The sequence below is a fragment of the Mobula birostris genome, chromosome 7 (assembly GCF_030028105.1).
Source record: "Mobula birostris isolate sMobBir1 chromosome 7, sMobBir1.hap1, whole genome shotgun sequence".
In the NCBI taxonomy this organism is placed as follows: Eukaryota; Metazoa; Chordata; class Chondrichthyes; order Myliobatiformes; family Myliobatidae; genus Mobula; species Mobula birostris.
In genome coordinates this window covers 54,157,737-54,178,452 of record NC_092376.1, presented here as the reverse complement: position 1 = coordinate 54,178,452, position 20,716 = coordinate 54,157,737, and the positions used below count along the sequence as shown (strand labels likewise).

Here is a 20,716-nt window from a genome sequence, read left to right as displayed (position 1 = left end):
AAAATTTGGGCCAAGTCTAATGCTGATTATTATTATTATTATTATTATTTTGTGGCGGATACCCCATAGTCCTTATGTTTCCTGCAAATCCTAAACTGTCTGTCCATTTACTGCTATTAAGCTTACTGGTTTTGCTTAGACTTCCAAGTGGTGATTCTGTTGATTTTTGTTTTCAATTCAATAGCCGAATTAATTTGCGGTATTGCGTGGTCAGAGTACGATTAGTCCAACTCCTGGTAAAGCCTTGTATCTGTTGTTTGCCTTATTTGACTTTAACAACGGTGTATCTTTTGGCATTGTCTGTCTATGTAATGCGAATAGCAGTGGACATTGTGGGTTAGTGTTGTGTTTTTCAGTTGAAAAGCATGCATTTGACGCTGATTGCAGGATTGGTGCGTGACTCACGTTGTGCGCTGTGGGTCGGATGCTCTGTTGGTTTGTTTGTTTATGCTGTGTGTAGCCCGGGTTGTCTCCGATGCTGTTGACACTGTCACAGTTCACTTCTATATTATATCTATCAATTGCTGTTGCTTGTGAATCAACAGAGGCATTTATAGTAGGCACATAATGCTTGAAACTGACTTTTGAACGCCACACGTCTGGCCTTGCGAATACATATTACCATAGGGTACATCCCTCAGCACCATCACTTAATAATTCAGTCCCACTGTAGCACCAGCAAGAAAAAATCTCTGGCGCCACCACTGGGTGTGAGATGCTGTCAGGTTGCTGTACTTGGCACAGGCGTGGCCCATCCCCTGCTCCTCCAGTAGGGGAATCACCTGGCTGTCTCCAGTTTCATCAGGGGATCTAAGATAAAGAGGGTCAGATGGTTCACAATGTACAAGTCCCTGGACAATGGGGGGAAAATTGTACCCGATGTTACCCTCATCCTGATCACCACTTTATTGTTAGGCTGCTTCAGACTGTGTGGGGAACCTAAGTTCATGGGCACCAAGTTACCACTATATGCCAAGAATCTACCTGTCACTGGTGCTGCGAAGGATGGGTATGACCCTGTTGCAGTGCAGTATCGCTGTGCTATCTGTCGTTCATGGAAAAGTTCTTCTGGACCAACACTGTTGACCACAAGTCTATCAGACAGTGATCAGTGTGGGATGCCCTGCAGACACTACAGGAGAACCTGATGGATACAGTGGGGTTTTCTCCTCAGCAGACCATCCAGACCATCTGCCAGAATGCCTCACCAACAGGCACCAAGACCCCCACAGCACACTGCTTGGAAGATGACTAGTGTGGAAAAGACATTGCTCATAAAAGGGTCTGTGTCATCCTGAGCAGGGGACTCTCTGATCTACAGGAAGTTCCCAAGGACACAAACACAGAGGCAGACATCAAGTTTTGCTGTCAGATCATCAACTCAGTGGAAGACTCTCTTTGGTTTGCCCAAAACATTTTGTCTGCCAGCACAGAGGTATACTACCGACTGGCACATTCCAGGATGCTGAAGTATGTGCTGAGGGATACATTGAAGCTTGGTGCAGCCACAACAGGGGCTTGGTGGGGAAGGACCACAGTGCAGGTTTCTCCTACTGGAGAAGGAGCGGCAGGGTTGGGGAAGGAAGCCTCTCAGTTACTATTATAGCGGTACAGTATACCACCTAGGTTTCCACGAGTGGAAAGAGTGCTATTGATGAGTATGAATGCAATAGAACTGTTAAGAGAGCATTGACTCTGAATGCAAAGAATAAAAAGGCATTGAGCAGTTTATTCTTGTAATTTTTTTTTATTATGAATAAAGTTTACTTTTTTTGTTTAAAAAGAAATCACTTCTCATTCTCCTCCGCTCCGATAAGAAAAGCCCTAGCTTGCTCAACCTTCCTCATGTTCTCTAATCCGGGCAGCTCCTGCTCAGTCACCAAAATCTCCTGCAAATTTCTACAGATGTACCATAGAGAGCATTCTAAGTAGTTGTATCACAGTCTAGTATGGAGGAGCCCCTGCACAAGATTGGAAAAAGCTATAGGAAGTCGCCAATTCAGCCAGCTCTATCATGGGCATTAGGCTCCTCAGCAGCGAGGGCATCTTCAAATGCGACACCTCAAAACAAAAGGTAGCTTCATTCATGAAGGATCGCCATCACCAAGAATATGCCCTCTTCTCATGGCTACCATCAAGGTGGTGGTACAGGAGACTGAAAACACGTTCAAAATTTTAGGAACAGCTTCTTCCCTTCTGCCAGATTTCTGAAAGGACAATGAGCCCATATTCACTATCTCCCTATTAGCTTTATTTTTCTCTCTTTCTACACCAGGATCATAGAGAAGTACAGCACAGAAACGGGCCCTTCAGCCCATCTAGTCCATGCCAAAACCACTTAAACTGCCTACTCCCATCACTGTGCACCAGGACCATAGCACCCCCCCCACCCCTACTATCCATGTACCTATCCAAACTTCTCTCAATCGTTGAAATTGAGTGCTGTCATGCACCACTTGTGCCTGCAACTCATTCCACACTCTCACAATCTTCTGAGTGAAGAGGTTTCCCCTCATGTTCCCTTAAACTTTTCACCTTTCACCCTTAACCTATGACATCTGGTTGCAATCCCACCCAACCTCTGTGGAAAAGGCCTGCTTGCATTTACCCTATCCATACCCCTCAATTTTGAATAACTATCAAATCTTCTCTCAAAAAATATATATTTGTTGCTTGTAATATATATAAAAAAATAAAATCGTAATTTATAACTTTTTAAATTATGTATTATGCTGCACTGCTGCCACAAAACAAATTTTAAGACCTATACCAGTGACTGATTCTGAAATCTACTCTGCACCCACTCTAAATCATCCTTCATATGAAGGGTACTTTCTGACAACAATGTGGAAATATTGGCAGTCAATGAAGATTTTAAAGAGAACATGACAAAGAAAAACAAACTACAGAAGCTGCAAACCTGAAACAAAACAGCATATTTTCAAGCAACAGGTCCAGGAGCAAGCATGGAAGGAGAAATGTTTTAAGTCCAAGAAACGTTTTCAGTCCAAGAAACGTTTTCAAAACTGGGAAAGAAAGAAACAAACTTTGTTTTATGTTGTAGAGAAGGAACAACTGATAAGCTTGAAAAGACTTCAGGAAGAGATAAATGTGGTGGTGCCCAGTTTAACATGAATAATTGTGAGGTCGATTCATTCTGAGAAGGAAAGAGCATGGGGTGGAGGTGAACAGTTCATAGTGTGGATGAATAGGGAAACCCTAGAATTAAACAAAACAATTTTCTCAGTAAGATACTTAAAATATGCAGTTGTTTTCTTATGATTTATGCTGGAAGGATGCATGTTTGCATTAAAATATGACAGATAAGGAAATTCCCTGACTTTTCTATTCTCAACTGCAGCAGCAGAGGGAGACATCGAGTCATTGCAGCTGAGGTGGACAATGCAAGGCAGTTACCTTAATAACTTATAAGAAGGAACAGGGAAATCCAACAAAAGTGAAAAACATTACAGAGGAAAACAAAGTTATAGTTTAAAACCAGCTCATCTGTCTTTGAATTAGTTCAACAAGTAAAAACCCCACAAAAATAAAGTTATTCCAAAGACAGAAAAGATAAGCTGCCAGAAACAGTGAAAATTTCTAGGAAATCAACACTATCCAGAATTTTTCCTGCCTCAACATCACCATCATTTTCAATTATCATAGCTCAATATTTATTACTTTGCAGATTCAGGAACAGCTTCTTCCCCTCTGCCATCCGATTCCTAAATAGACATTGAAGCTTTGGACACTATCTCACTTTTAAAAAGAAGTATTTCTGTTTCTGCACTTTTTAAAAAATTTATTCAATATATGTAATTGATTTACTTGTTTATTTATCATTATTATGTTTTATTTTATTTATTTATTTTTCTCTGCTAGATTATGTATTGCTGCTGCTAAGTTAACAAATTTCTCGTCACATGCCGGTGATAATAAACCTGATTCTGATTCTGAGCATTATGTCTAGAAATAGATACACATTTTGAAGTATGTAATGTATTTTGATAAGATTAGATTGTTCTGAGAACTACAAACTGAAGAAAACTGAAACACAAAGTGGCAGATTTTGTGTGTCACATAGTTAAATTTCTTGAAAATTTAATTGTAGTGGAAAATCGGAGACGTAATGTGAGTTGCATAAAGCCAATGATTTTCCTTCTAGGTCTGATGTACGTGCAGAGAGCAGCATAAACAGAAGTAATAGCTTGCCAGGCTCATAAAGCCTGAAGCCCTCTTCAGTCATGATTGGATGGGCCTTAATTTTACATTCAGAAGCAGGTCTGCACAGCAAAATTCCTCACTCCCTATACCTGTCTACTAATCTGGCACACTACCCCTTGCCCCAACACCACCCCTCCAAATGTTGACACCACCCTTTCTCTCAAGCCATCTGGCACAGTGACCCCCTAATATTGATCTCTTTTCTCCCACTAACATCCTAAAATCTCTCCCCTTCCCTTGCTGACCTACACTCCCAATCTGTAACCCCTCCAAATACTGATTGTTACCCTTCATACCTTAATTAGCACCCTCCAAACTTCAATTTTCACTCTCATCTGACTCTAAAATCTAAGTGCAGATCCCTCACCCATCTCAAACAAACTGATTCCTGTCAACCTGATGCACTGAAATGCTCGAAGCAAAGGAACGCTGTTCGGTTTGGCTGTATTCATGGACATTCATGTATGGTTAAATGACAAAGGATCATTGGGGACCTGAGTCACCCCAACCACAATCTACTTCAGCTGCTACCATCCGGGAAACAGTACTGCAGCATAAAAGCCAGGACCAACAGCTTCTTCCACCAGGCCATCAGACTGATTAACTCATGCTGATTTGAGTGTATTTCTAAGTTACGTTGACTGTCTATTTATTATAAATTATTATGATTGCACATTTAGATGGAGACGTAACATAAAGATTTTTACTCATGTATGTTAAGGATGTAAGAAATAAAGTCAATTCAATACCTCCCACCCCTACCATAAATCGTCCTCTGATTTCCAACCACCAATTCCTCCAGCAGACTCCATAGCTCCTACAACCAATACCTTCTCCCACCCTTCTCCCCTAACCTAACGCTTTTTTCCCCACATGACTCATACCCGTCTGCTTCCTTCGTTACCGTGTCAGTTTTAGAAAAGACTCTGGTACAAGGCCTACTTAGTACTGTACAAAGCAAAATAAATTTTGCCGCAACAGGTCCACAAACAGAGCATCTGTAGACCTGCCAAAAACTAATCCTTTAATGTAACTCCACCAACATTAAATTTCTAGGTAGTAGATATTTTTTTTTTTTTACCCTGTATTTCCTTCTTGTCATCTTGGTTGTCAAGCTGAGCTTCAACATTTTTCATCAAATGGCCACGACAACAAGCTTTAAAAGAAAGAGTGCTTAGCTTTCATTTCAACTTCAAAGTTATCTTAAAAACATTTCTGTCCAAAATTGTGTACAAAAACATAACCCTACTCACCCCGGGTAAAAGACTTCGTCTTCAAAATGTAGAAAATAACAATTAAAACGATGGCGATAGCCATTATAAATATGGTGGACATTGCAATTATTAAAGCAGTTCCAAGGTGTTCTTGGCCCACCTGATCTACTGAGGAAAGAGAGAATTGAAGAGAAATAACTAATTTCACTTCTTAAGATAAACTGTGAAACCAAGTCTTGGTAAACAATGAGTTTGAAGATTTCAACTCAAGTTGGAACTGGGAACACAAACTTTATTTTTGGATAGTTCATATCATTTAAAATAATTAACCACACTCCAATCTACCTTTTTAATTGGACACTTTGATAGCCCCTCAAACATTGTTTCTTGCAACCAATGGTGGCAGATAACAGTGGAACCTTTTACTAGTTCTGCAATGCAACCCGAGGTATCAACTATTGGACACTGCATCATGCCACACGGATGTTAGTAAAGATATCTGTCCTTCTGAAAATGATGGGCAAGTTCCATAAAAATCTCTCCTATTAGTTTGGTGATAGACTGCTTCACGCTTCTTGACATTTCACACAGACCCTTTGACAAGCACTAGAGATTTCTCTGTATGTAGCCATCATCCACTGAAGTCCTCAAATGAGTTTTCTGGAGCAGAACTCATCCCAGGGGTGATGTCTGGAGTACTCTTTCCTTGCTTTCTACCCAGGGACTCCTGAAATGTCCCCAACCAAATTCTAAGTACACACTATCACTGTCCGTGCAAATTGCTGAGAATGCTTATCAAGTGCCAATGTGTCTTTGCCTCCTAGCTCTTCTGGGTTGCTGCTTGACAAATTGCTTAAGTGTTGGCGAGGGAAAAATAGTGAAAGAAAGATTGTTCATGTTTTCACTACTTGCAGCTTATAATTAAAGCCTGCACTGTGATCTCAGGAGGATTAGGTGTGTGAAAAAAAAACACCAGCTTGAGTGATTCCAGCCTTTTACTAATTAACAGCATTTCCAAAGATGGACAATGTTGTCTCCTGCAGGGGCTACAGGCTCCTGCCTCCTAACCACTAGCTGCTGCTGCTGCTGCAGTCATTTATCTGACAACTTTACCTGAAAGAGAACGTGAGTGTCAAGCAAAGTGTTTGGGTGCAGCAGGTGTCATGGCTAAATAGCTGATAGTGTGTAAAGTGCAAGATTTGGCTGGGAGGCTCACAGAGTCAGCTTATTCAAGATTGGTGATGAGTGAGTGGTTGAAGTACGGTGTATTCAACACTGGAAGCTGTTGGTGAAATAGGTAAATTCACTGGCTGCCCTTATGTGAGATCACTGAACTTTGTACAGTACCGTTTGCAGGTCAGTCTATGACTCTGGACACTCCTGAGTTATTTCCGTCCACTGTCTCTGAAGTGTGTGACTGGAGTGATTTTAGTTCTCAATGGATTGCATCCCTCCTCCTCTCAATTTAGTATAATTGGTGCAACAGCAGAGTGTAAAGGAGTGAAGGCCACTTTCTCCTTCAATCTGCCTCTATATTCACTCCCATTACTTCCCGAAGCCAAAATGCACCTGACTTTAAGTAGTAGAAGCTGTCTACAACTGACAGGAGCCTCTCTTAAAACTGGGCTCCTCTACTAATAAGCTATTTGATTTAGTTGTATAGCTACCAATGGCTGGACACTACAGACATATTATTAGGCAAGATATTAGAATGCTTCTTGCAATAGATTGAACTGATGCAGATTAATTACAGATCCTGATTCCTCTGTCTGTTCAACTCTGCCAGCCAATACTCAAAAATTTCAAAACAATACAAGATAGTAATTATTAATTTTTAAAAACTTAAATATGTACTTAAATATTAATATCATACCTTTGTGTTTTTCTTGTAAAATGGGAGGGTTTGCTTTAATGCCTATGGTACTGCCTGAAATGCTTGAAGACAAATTGATTCCCATGCCTATAAAACAATCGGAGCTAATCAACTATTTTAATAGAAAATAAAGTCAGAATATGTAACAGCAAGTACTTTATAGTCATCATTAGCATTAAAATTGTTACTCAGAAACAACTAGAAAGAACATGCAATGTTACACAAATTAACTTTAAAGTTAGATATTATTGGGTCAAAATTAATATTTTTAATTGGTACACAGCAGAATGTGTCTGAATAATACTATAATGTCAACTGCATAAAGATTAGTTCGACACGTATAGTTATTTTTGAATAAATCATAGGGGTAGTTCAGCCACACTAACATGGATTACACCAATTTAATTTTGAAACTGGTTCAACAGGAGGAGGAGAAGATGGCGGTGTGACAACAGCACACGTGGCCTCTCCGGTAAATGATATCTGTAATCTGTCAAGTAGGGGACCGTGCACAATTCTGATTTGATGGAGACAGGCGTGAGAGTACGGAGGAACATCTGGAGAAACTTCTGAAATGCCCACTTCGCTGCCGCTGCTACCGTGTGGTAACCGGAATCTCCAGAGCAGAAGGCCCCGAATCCTCGGCTTTGCTTGTTTCGGCGGCCGGGGCTAGGTCGAAGGCACTCGGCAGAGGATGGCGCTCGGGAGGCTGTATTGGAGGGGCTGGTTGGAGGCTCAAAGTTTTCGGATGGATGGACTCTGTGTCGGCTGTGGTTGGGTACTTCCAATGCATCAGCAGTTGTCGGTGTCTGGAAGTTTATGGCAGGGAATTTCTCCCTTTTGCCGCCTGCTATCGGGGACTTGGGAGTCGATCAGGACTTGAGACGTTTTTTTTACTGTGCCCATGGTCTGCTCTTCATCAAATTATGGTATTGTTTTGCACTGCTGTAACTATATGTTATAATTATGTGGTTCTGTCAGTGTTAGTCTTTGGTTTGTCCTGTTTTCTGTGATATCACTCTGGTGGAACATTGTATCATTTCTTAATGCGTGTATGCATTTCTAAAGGACAATAAAAGAGGACTGAGTGTTCTCATAATCTAATCTAATTCACCCTGAACTTTCACTAGATCAGGTAAAATGAAATTTTGTGCAACTGATGCCTAAAAATGGGCACTGAAAGATCAAAATCATAGGAAGCAGGCTTCTTAGTCCCTCAAATGTAGACACTACTGGCATCCTATAATTCCTCAGAGAAAGAGGTAGTAATCTACAATAAATTTTTTGACATGTTACAGTGCTTGTGATGAAGGTAGCCCACAGCTTTGTTAGATAAGGAATTCCAGAGTGTTCATTAAATGGTTAAGGAAGAAGTGTAGTGCACGACTTGGATTTCAAAGTACTTGCTGCTTTTGCCTTTCTAGATGGTTGAGGCTGCTAATTTAGTCAAATAATCTGTATAATTGTTTTTTAGCAAAAATTAAAATGAAGTAGTGATTTAAGAAAAATTATCTGTATGCTCTAGAGGTGACTTACATTCCTTGGTGTTTGGAGGTGCCAATGCACAGGAATGGCAAACCTTTGCGTAGGTGTTTCTTGACATGTTATCCAGAATGTAGTAGCTGTAAGTACATATTGAAGAAAACTTATATTTATATTGGTGGATACTGGGCAAGTTTTAGATTATGCTGATAGTGAGAAAAATATTGTGTCACTGCATTGCAATCATCAATAAACACAACTACACCAATAAGGAATTTTGAATTCAACAGGCTGGAATGTGTTAATAGTAATGTCCTCTGTAACTTTACTAACAGTAATGAGTAATATTGAAACTGAATCTGATGGTTTGGCTGATATAGTTGTAAAGGGCTTTTTCTGTTGGTTTATTGGCAGGGCATATCCTGATTCATCCACTGAGAATACACACAATGTCCTGACACCATGCAGGGACATGCAATTGGGAACTAGATTAATGCATAACATCAAATCGAGATTACCAGAGGCGAATAAGTTCATACTTCCCCCATAGGTCAGTGCTGAGCTTGGACAGTTCATCACTGGTAGCAAACTTAGGGCAAGAATGGGAAAAAAGATCAGCAATAGGACCAAGAGATGGTGAAATGATCCCTCAAGACTACTCCATCATCCAATAAGACCTTGGCCTCAATTCCACTGCTGCCCAGTCCCTATACTCTACACTCCTCTCTAGTCTAATCATTTTTCTGTGTTTTTCTTGGAGTACATTCAGCAACCGAACCTTCACAGCTTTCTGGTGCAGAGACTGCTAAGGGCGTGGACACACACACACACACACAAAATTATGTACAATTCCATTTTTGATTAGTAAGCTCTGAGCTCATTTGTATGTTACTTTATTTGCAATCTTTTTGAGTATGCATCAGAATATTTATGGAATCCTTCCCATAATGTCCATACTTAAGGAAATGAAATTTATAAATCATATTGCCTGTTCTTTTACTATTAACTTCCTTCAACTAAAATGATTTTAAAGTCCTTAGGTTCATGGTCTTTCCTAAATAATGACAGAGTATTGTTACTAGATTTATCCAATACTTCTAGTATAGTGAAAAGCAGAGGTGGGATAGTGGAAATGTTTTGGGTTAAGGTGTTTTTATCTGATCCAATATGTAGTAATTTAGTTCTTGTAGTTCTAACAACTGATTATCTACACAAGGAGATAAAATCTGAGATGAATGTTCCCAAGACCAGAAAGCTCTAATTAACAGAACTTCTGCAATCGTGTATTGGAGGCAATATTGTCTGAGATGAGCTATTTTGTTAGTGTCTTGTCAAATATCCTTGATCAAAACATGTTCACTAACAGTTAAATTTGATTGTCAGGAGATTCAAAGTCAGGTTTCTCTGGTGCAATGTATTTTTCTGACAACCCTCCAAAGCAGCAGGATCAACATATGTGATGAAAACAAGAATCACAGGAGTTCTTTGTGGTTGGTGGTATTGGTGCTGATGCCAGACCACAAATGTGTGCAAGGCCAAGAGTCCATGGTCTCAGTTTTCTGCTCCACACAGCAATTTATAAACAGTCTCCTGTTCATGATTACAATTCTAATCACGATTGTGAGACAGCCAAGTCAATACTCAGAATAAATGAGCTACTGATTGTGGCCTTGTTACAATATATTGCACAAGTAATGTGGAAACAACGCCAGCTCAAGCAGTTATTTTTACTTAATGGAATGTCGGCATTTGCGCAAGCATTAAGTGCTTAAAGATAATTCAGGGAAACATTGGTGTGTGCTGAAATCTGAAGAGAGCAGATGTGTTGTAATTGGAGGGAGAATAGAAAGAAGGAGAGAGATAAGTGATGAAAAATCCAGGCAAATGTATCAAATAAAGCCAAAGCAAAGATAATAATTAGAAATACTAGACAACAGGGCAGAAATGTCGGGAAGAGAAACAAACAATCAGATTTCAAACAAGAGGAAAATATCATTTCTGAAGAAGAAAAAAAGAAAAAATATTGGACCTAGATAGTCTACTAAAGAAATAGGAAAGTACAGATAACCGATTTGACATGAGATGGCATTAAACTAAATTTTGAGGACAACTGCCTGACAGGAATAGTTATCCAAAAATTATCAGATGTGATTCATAGTCCTGTGTCCATTCCCAGCTCACTGACTGACATTTTCATTGATGCTTTTTTAAGGTCAGGATCTAGGTTCTAAACATAGAAAACCTACAGCACAATACAAGCCCCTCAGCCCACAAAGCTGTGCCGAACATGTCCTTACCTTAGAACTACCCAGGCTTACCCATAGCCCTCTATTTTTCCAAGCTCCATGTACCTATCCAGGAGTCTCTTAAAAGACCCTATCATTTCTGTCTCCACCACGGCCACCGGCAGCCCATTCTGTGCACTGTTCTGTTGGGAGTCTACTTGTATGGCCCAGAACTTGCTGTGTTTGGCTGACTGCCTGTTCTTGTTGCAGGGATTGGAACCTAATTCACATGTATCAATAGGATGAACTTGCTGTTTGAGGACATCCTCGGCCTGCTTGGGAAGGCTCTGCAGGGCTTTGCTTCTGATGTCAAGCAACACACACAAGATGCTGAAGGAACTCAGCAGGCCAGGCAGCATGTATGGAAAAGAGTAAACAGCCTATGTTTTGGGCTGCGACCCTTCATCAGGACTGGAAAGGAAGGGGAGAAGTCAGAATAAGCTGGTGGGGGGAGGGGAGAGGGGCGAGGGGAGAGGGACTAGGAAGAAGTACAAGGTGGTAGATGATAGGTGAAACTGGGAGAGGGGGCAGGGGCAAAGTAAAGAGCTGAGAAGTTGACCAATCAGTGCAGAAGTACTGCCACCTTGTATCTCTTCCGCCCGCAGCAACCACCCCCCCACCCCCGCCGCCTTCATATTCTGACTTCTCCCTTTCCTTCCCAGCCCTGATGAAGGGTCTCTGTCTGACTGTTTACTCTTTTCCATAGCTGCTGACTAGTCTGCTGTGTTCCTGCTGTGCGTTGCTTTGGATTTCCAGCATCTGCAGATTGTCTTGTGTCTCATGATGTCATTCTGTCCTTGCCTGAAATGGCCAAGGAAATCTTTGACAGACAGACTCTAGGCTATGCCATAGCTCTGCCATCCGTCAAAGCTGCCTGTGCTTTGCCACTAATGCAGACCAGGCCTTCAATGCACTTGCGAGACTCGTATCTGCTCATGCAGCCTGACACCAGGAGCCGGTCTCAATTAAATGCTGCGTAATCTACACTGCTATGTCCTGGGCATCCTGAAGCTTACAACTCCCACATGAATTCCGCTCTCCTGACACATGCTGCTCATCACTGGCCTGCCCTCCTCCATCGCTGATTGTCTGTCTGCATCCTTCATGCTAAATTACCATCCCCTCCTCCCCCACCCTCATCATGATCTTTGGCAGTCGTTGAGACCTGACCCTCCTACTTCCATAGTACCTTAACTGGTCTGCAGTCTGCTGCCTTGACTGATCTTTGAGACCAAGCTGAACAACTTTCCCTGGGGCTTCAACCCTCACCCACCTCACTGCTCTTGAATCTTTTCCCTTCCAGCCCTTGCCTAGACCTACAAATTTCCCCAGTGCATGTAGATTGGGCACTCCCTAGAATAAACCAGTATATAACAATCTATATCATGGGCTTGAACCAGAACTGATTTGTCTGGAACAATGACCCTTTATCTATGGATATTGCCTTTTCATTTCATCTGGATAGTTGCTATATAGGCATTATACAATTTCCAGAAAAGTATTTCCCTCTGCAGACCAAAACTAAGGGTCATAAATAAAAGATGGTCACTAATAAATGCTGAGAATGACTAGCGCGTGAGACTATACATGGCATAAAATGGGAGAAGGGAAGTAGATGAGATTGTGAAAGTATACTATGCTAATATGACCAGAGGAAGGGGAAGAGAATGGTGGATATTTGCACACAGTTTCAACATCAACATGGACCAGTTGGGTCAAATAGGCTGCCAATGAGTTGGATTTCTTGCACTGCACCACTTCAAATTGTCTGACATTTGGCCAATTTTGTATCAATATTGTCTCATTTATTTATGGGTTTTAGTTTTCCAGCAAATACAGCGTTTTACATGGCACTTAGTCAAGCATCATTCATATTGCCTCATTTGGGTGGACAATGGCCATCACTTTCACAATATGCCTGTTCAAAGTCACATTTGCATATAATAATGTTTCGGTATTTGTGACAGCCACCAAATCGTTGGTTTATAAAAGTCAAATTAGAATTTCTATCATGATTAGCTATTCTATGCACCCAGAAAGTACGTGTGTAAATTGCAACATGTACCTGATGTGACAAGTCTGCTGGGTATGCTGGCCTTGGCTGTTAATTAGGCTTCAATTAGAAGCTTAACACCTAATCCTCCATCAATTAAAAGGCATTCCCCAATTTAGGTCACAGCTGGGGATCTCAGCAATGAAGATCACTCTTGAGTGGGTCAATTTTTCTTCAGCTAAGTTCACGTTTTAAAAACTTCAGTGATATCCACTTCTAGAAACAAATTCGGAGGTCTGAGGAAGTCAGAGTGGATGGGGCGAACAGTGTGGGAAAGGTGATCTGGAAGAGAACTCAGGAAGGATGAAGAGAGGAAGATGCTGTACACTTTACCTACACAGAATCTGGTCTTCACTCCTTGCAAAAATGAATATAGATGCCGTCAGTATTCTCAGTTTTATGTTATTGGATATGAATCTGAGCAAAAAGAACTCTGCTATATTTTTCAGGTATTCCAGGCAATTACATTTTCTTCATCCTTTCGCTTAAGTTCATGTAAAGTGTAATTGTGTTTATTCATTTATTGATGCAAATAATTCACAGCTAACATGAAACTTCTCAAGTACTCTCAAATTATAAAAGACCACAAGACATAGGAGCAGAATTAGTCCAGTTGGCCCAAAAAGTCTGATCCACCATTTCATCATGGTTGATTTGAACCCCATTCTCCTGCCTTCTCTCTGTCACCTATCAACCTCCACCTTAAATATACCCAAAGACACGGCCTGCAAAGGTGTCTGTGCCATGAATTCCACAGATTCATCACCCTCTGGCTAAAGAAATTTTCCCTCATCTCTTTCCTAAGTGGATATCCTCAACTCTGAAGCTGTGCTCTCTGGTCTTTGACACCTCCACAATAGGGAAACTTCCTCTCCACATCCACTCTATCTTGGCCTTTCAATATTCAATAGGTTTCAGTGAGATCCCCCTCATTCTTCCATACGCCAGTTGAGTATGGACTCAGAGCCATCAAACACTCTTCATATGTGAACCCTTCGTTCCTGGGATCACTCTCGTGCACCTCCTCTGGAGCCTCTTCCATGCTAACACATCCATTCTTAGATAAAGGGCCCAAAATTACAATACTCCAAGTGCGGTCCGACCAATGCCTTATAAAGGCTCAGCATTACATCCTTGCTTTTGTATTCTAGTCTTCTCAAAATGAATGCAAACATTGCATTTGTCTTCCTTACCACCAGCTCAACCTGCAAGTTAACTTTTAAAGAATCCTGCATGAGAACTCCTATTTCCTTTTGCAACTCTGATTTTTGAATTTTTTCCCTATTTAGAAAATAGTCCACACCTTTATTCCTTCTGCCAAAGTGCATGACCATGCACTTCCTGACACTATATCCATCTGCCACTTCTTTACCCATTCCGCCAATCCGTTCAAGTCCTTCTGCAGCCTTCTTGCTTCCTCAACACTACCTGTCCCTCCACTTATCTTCGTATTGACCGCAAACTTGGTCGCAATTCCTTCATCCAAATATTTGTCATACAGCGTAATGTGATTGGAAGCGGTCCCAACACTGACCCTATTCACTGGCAGCCAACTAGAAAAGGCTGCCATTATTCCCACTCTTCGCTTCCTGCCAGTCAGCCAGTCTTCTACACTTGATAGTACCTTTCTTGTCGTACCATAGGCTCTTATCTTGTTAAACAGCATCATCAAAGGTGTGCGACACCTTGTCAAAGGCCTTCTGAAAATCTAAGTAAACAACATCCACTGATTTTCCTTTGTCTAGCCTGCTGTACTGTAGACAGGGAGTACTCAACAGTCACTATATTGACTAACGCACATTTCCCATTACACTTCAGGAAGCTAAAACACGATCAGTTCTTACAATTAACCAGGTTACTATTTCATGCTTATGTGAAAACAGAGTAACAATTTTATTGTATATTAGTATTTATATTTTGGCAAATACAGTGGAAAATTTAATCTAGAAATCTAATGTTCAAAAACATTACAAATCTGACTGAAGAGAATTTATGGGAAAAAAAATCTCAAATAAATGATTTTATAGGCTTTTCATAAAAGAGATTCTTAATATTAATATTTGATCAACTGCACTTACCCTGGGATACAAGGACCACATTCCGCATCAGTTTCCGCAGTGCCTGGTGTCAAGACAGTAGCTCGATAAAATCCCTCACAATCTTTGTGTCTTCGGCAGATCTGATAGGCACCCTTTGAGAATTTGCCATTCTGGCAGGGATGGCAGCCATATAATTCATCCTTAACTCCATAACCACAGTTCTAAAACAAAGATTGTACACTTCAAGGAATTTAATGTTTTCATGGATCTAAGGGTATAAGTGATTTTGATTTAAAAATCTGCCTGACATGCTCAACTCAGTGTTTCAGTTCAACAGGATGATTCTGTTCAACACAAGCAGAAACTCCCTGTTGTCAGGGAGGTGTGTATAATGTCAAAGGATGGTATGCAAACTCTCTGTAGTTAGCAGTGGCAATTCAACACTTTACAATTAAATGCCGGCCACATTACCTGCTGAGCTTACTGTTGTGTTCATCACCGCTGACTAAGTGCCCCAAGCACAAATGCTAAAGCACACTGGGAGAGTTTTACAGTGTCACCAGCTCTCTACAAAACAAGCATCCAGACAGTCTCTTCAAAGATTCAAAGGATCCAAGTACATTTATTGCCGGAGTATGTATGCAGCACTCAATCCTGAGGTTCACCCTCCCACAGACAGGCACCAAACAAAGAAAACAAACCATGGAACTTGTTCAAAGAAAATACATCAAACCCCGCCAGTGTGCAAAAAAAACACCATACAAACAGCGAAAAAGAACTGAGCAAAAAGCACAGAATTTAGAACACCAAACCACAAATCACTGAACCAGTCCAGGTGTGTTCAGTTCAACTCAACCTAGTTCTGTGTCATTCATCAACTTCAGGCCCACAGAGCCAGTCCACGCAATCAAAACAAATCGCACAAAATAGCAACAAAAAAAAAAGAGCGACCAGAAACACATCATAATGTGAACGACAGAGTCCAATCCACCAACCACGTCAATCAAACCTTGCCCAACAGCCAGAACTCTGGGACCATTCTCCGGCAGCATCGAGCAAGAGGGAGAGAGAGACCATTCAAATGCAGGGACTGGACTTCCCTCTGGGATCAGCTTCAGGAGAACATGCACCACTCACACCCCCTTTACATCAGTGGTACAGCAGTGGAAACTGAGCAGTTTCACACTCCTGGGAATGCACATCTCACACAACCTCAGAACACATCCTAAACAATCAAGAAAGCTCACCAAAGCCTCTACTTTCTAGGAAGGCTAAAGAAAGCTGGACCATGCCCCTCCATACTCACATCATTCTACAGATCTACAGTAGAGAGCATCCCGAAACCTGCATCACTGTGTGGAACAGAAACTGTACTGCGGTGGACAGGAAGGCTTTACAATGGGTAATCTGTTCAGTGCATCACTGACACCAGCCCACTTGCCATGAAAGATATCTACAAAAAGGAACCAGGAAAAGGCCAGCAATATCATGAAAGATCTAACCCACCCACCCTGTTTACCAATTGTTTGACCCACTCCCATCTGTAAGGGCACTACATAACATCCACGCCAGCACCACCAGACTCAAATACAGTTACACTTCCTAAGCAGTAAAACTGATTAATACCTCCATCCACTAACCCATCCCACCACACACCGTGCCTCCATTATTTTATCATGTCCTGTCAGAGTCTCCTTGTGTACAGACACTCTTGTGCCTAGAACCATTCTACGTATACAAGCTACCTTATGTATTTATATTTATTGTGCTTTTTATTGTGTTCTTTATCTTAGTATGTTTTTTATATGCTGTATCAGATCCAGAGTAAATTATTTTGTGCTCCTTTGCTGTTGTGTACTGGAAACAACATTAATAACATTTCAGCACGGACTAGAAGGGCCGAGATGGCCTGTTTCCGTGCTGTAATTGTTATATGGTTATATAGTTAAACAATCTTGGATTTTGAAAAACCTAAATTTTGCGTTGTACTGGTTATCACATTTACTTGTAAAGTATAGACTATGTTCATTGTGTCTCTATAGTAATGATGTTTGGACAAACATATCTGATATTACTCTCCATATAACAGAATTACCAAGGGAGATGTACATTTGGATGCTATTTAAAAGAGCTATCGAGTGTCCTGTTTATTTTTAATTTAATCGATGCAGTGTACAATTTAGATATATTTCTAGTTTTCTAGAATAGTCTCTTTCATTATTTAAGCTTTAAATAACCAAGACTTATCTACTTCTTATTCCAAAAGTAAATGTGAATTCAGGGATTGACCTTAAAGAAGCTGAAGAATATGAAGGCAAACACATGTGCAGCCTCGTAAAGAGTGGGGACAATTTATAATAGAAATGTGTCAATAGGAGCACATGCCTATTGATAGTGGTGAGGTCCAGAGCAGATGAGAGCAAATTAAAATATTGCATAAATTACAATAATTGGATCAGAATAATTACCCAATTCTGTTGGTTTCATGTTGTTTTTAATTACTATTGTCCAAATGCAAAATCTAACAGATCACTACAATTGACACCAAGAAATTTGCTTTGCCTGTACCAAATAAAACTATGACATAAATTTCCAGCCAAGAATAACAACTACGCTACTGTTTGGTGTGAATGGAATACGAAGTCAGCAAGGACCATGGGTTGATGTGAATATTTAAAAGTTGCTTTATATGTCATACTACTCTGTCACTGGATTTTTGAAAGTGCATGTCACTGCCTAATTCACCACCTTTGTACACTGAATGGCAGACATTGCTGTTTGCTTGTGGTTTTGAACCAAATATACTGTAACTTTATTTTAGGGCAATCAATTACAAGTGTAAATATTTGATAATATGACGTGTAAAATGACTGTTAATGAACCTTTCTGGTTTTGAAAGATATTTGCACAAGTATGGATTATGGTTCCTCAAGTCTGTGAATTGCTTATGAGATTTATTAAAACATAATTTTATGATTGATACTTTTTCTTGCTTTTCTTCAGTCCTTTTTCTCTTTCTCTTATCAAAGTTAAAGTACATTTAGTATAAAAAGTATGTATACTTTATACAACCTTGATATTCATCTCCTTACTGGCAGCCACAAAACAAAGAACCCAATAGAACACCTTAAAACAAAAGAAGACCTTCAAACACTCAATGTGCAGAGTGAAAAAAAATGAATAAACAATAGAAGTAAGCAAATGGCATTCAAAGGTGAGTCCACACTGTGATAGTTGCAGGCCACAGCCACAGTTCAATGCCGAGATGAGTATACCTCGTGGAGTAACAAACTGAAGTTCAGCGCAGAGACAAGTAAACCTCGTGGAGCAGTGATTTAAACTGGCCCGTGCCTTGCCTTGGGCCCCGACACCCTGTTCTTTTCAATCCAGCCCGGCACTTAATATTCCAGACCCTGCTCTTGGACCCGGACAGTGACCCTTCGATACGCTCTTGGGCTGCTGCCCCGCCACCTCAATTCGGTTTGTACTCAACTTTTCCAATTCGACTCGGCGCTTAAATCGATCTTCTCTCACTCTCAGGCCCAGGTCTGGGCTCTGTCACCTTGACTCTGCGTCTCCTCTGTGCGTCTCCTCTGCTCTGCTCGCTTTGGTTCTGCCGAATTGAATTGCCTCCATTCGCTCCAGGAACAGGCCACTCCAGAGCTCAACGCGGAGAGGGAAGTTACAGTCTATTGTTTACCAGAAAACGTGTGATTAATGAAGTATTTAGTTTTCATTGTTTTATTTGTCACCAGCATCTCAGCCGGCTGGTGGTGTAGTGGCATCAATGCTGGACTTTGGAGCGAAAGCTCCTGAGTTCGAACCCAGCCGGCTCCCCTAGCACGCTTTCCATCCGTGCTGGGTTGAGTGTCGAGCTAGCAACTTGACCTCGTAAAAAAAAAAATTGCCTGCTACAGAACTCTCTGTGAGTTTAAAAGGCAATTTCCTTTCATCTCTTATTCTGCCAGCATTTCCATCAAAAGTACTCAATAAAATGTCAAGTTCTGAACTTCTTCTATATTAAAGTTGAAATATCAAGTGCAAAGCAGCTAGCATTTCTCATTCATAATACAATGAATTCATCATTTTATTACTAGTTATTGTACAATGATTATCAATAATTATTATTCATGCACATTGAAATCACAGCCAAGAAAGCTCACCAACACCTCTACTGCTTCGGGAAGCCAAAGAAAATTTGCCTGTCCCCGTTGACCTTTACACATTTTTATCTATCTTGATGCATCCCGGTTTAGTAAGGTAACCGCTCTATACGTGACCACAAGAAACTGCAATGTTTTGGACACTGTTTAGTACATCACAGAAATCAGCTTTCCCTTTATGGACTCTGTCTATACTAGTCTGTACCTCAGTAAAGCAGGCAGGATAATCAAAGACCCCACTCATCCTGGACATCTCCTTTCTCCTCCTCCTATCAGGGCATAAGATAGGAAAGCCTGAAAAGCACATATCACTGGGCACAAGGACAGCCTGTCCCCCAGTGTAATAAGACTATTAAATAGTTCCCTAGTACAATCAGATGGATTCTTTACCTAACAACCTACCTTGTTATGATTTTGCACTTTATCATCTACCTGCACTGCACTCTTTTGTCGCTGTTACAATTTATTCTGTATTTTATTTGATTTACTTTGTTCTACCTCAATGCATTGTGAAACAATTTCATCTGTATGAACAGTACACAGGGCATGCTTTTCACCATATCTGATGTTAATACCAATGTGCTGCCTGCACTAAAATGTGTGGTCAGGAGTTATGCAAATCAAATGCTCCTTTGCTTTTAATGTTTTTAACTTGGTATAATGCAAGAAAGCACAATTTCAAAGTGTAATTCTGACTATGAATTTATTTCTGAGGTGACAGAATTGGAACCACAATTTTCTTACAAATTTAATTCAATTTACCCAAGATTCTAAACTTGTAAGACTTCAGCATCATTTTGACTTGATAGTAACACAGATTAGATAACTAAAGGAGAGAAATATCAGGAAGAAGACATAACACGTGTTGAACCCTGTGACTGACTTTAAATCATATGGCTCTATACCTGGGTGCACCTTGAAATTTCAAGACTAGTGCTAATTGCCCAGTTTGCCATGAATGTCTGCCTATTAAATTTTAAAAATTAGTCATAAAAATACATTTTTCTAAGTGCAACTTACCAAAACAGGTTCTTCACCTGGCCCACATTGTGGACAGGCATGGCAAGCACCAAGGGTCTGATTAAAATATTCATTTTCTCCACACTGAGAAAAGTAATCCGCAGTAATGGAAGAGATGAACAATACCTAGTGTTCAAGGATAGATCATTAATTGATTGCTGAATATTCAAGGACCAAAATTTTAATGTTTATAAGCATTTATTTTCACAATAAAGTAGACTTTAAGAAATAAAAGAAATTACCCCTTCACATACATGGCAGTTACATCTGTATTTGTCTCTACTTCAGGAGGCACAAAGGACATGATCTTAAATTATGAATCAACTCCAAACTGCATTCAGGAAGACTTTGGTAAAACAATCG

General features: G+C 40.5%; 1 protein-coding gene across 2 annotated transcripts in view; it reads right to left on the bottom strand.

Moving 5' to 3' along the window:
• edar (ectodysplasin A receptor) overlaps positions 1–20,716 on the bottom strand; it is a 94,794-nt gene that overhangs the window by 19,984 nt on the left and 54,094 nt on the right. The window contains exons 3-8 of one of the 2 annotated variants that reach the window (XM_072263180.1): positions 20,354–20,479; positions 15,210–15,391; positions 8,848–8,933; positions 7,312–7,398; positions 5,478–5,606; positions 5,306–5,380 (exon numbers count right to left, since the gene is read on the bottom strand). In XM_072263180.1, the coding sequence (XP_072119281.1) occupies positions 5,306–5,380; positions 5,478–5,606; positions 7,312–7,398; positions 8,848–8,933; positions 15,210–15,391; positions 20,354–20,479 (685 nt within the window). The remainder of the gene's footprint in view (positions 1–5,305; positions 5,381–5,477; positions 5,607–7,311; positions 7,399–8,847; positions 8,934–15,209; positions 15,392–20,353; positions 20,480–20,716) is intronic. The other variant, XM_072263181.1, reaches the window with a different exon arrangement.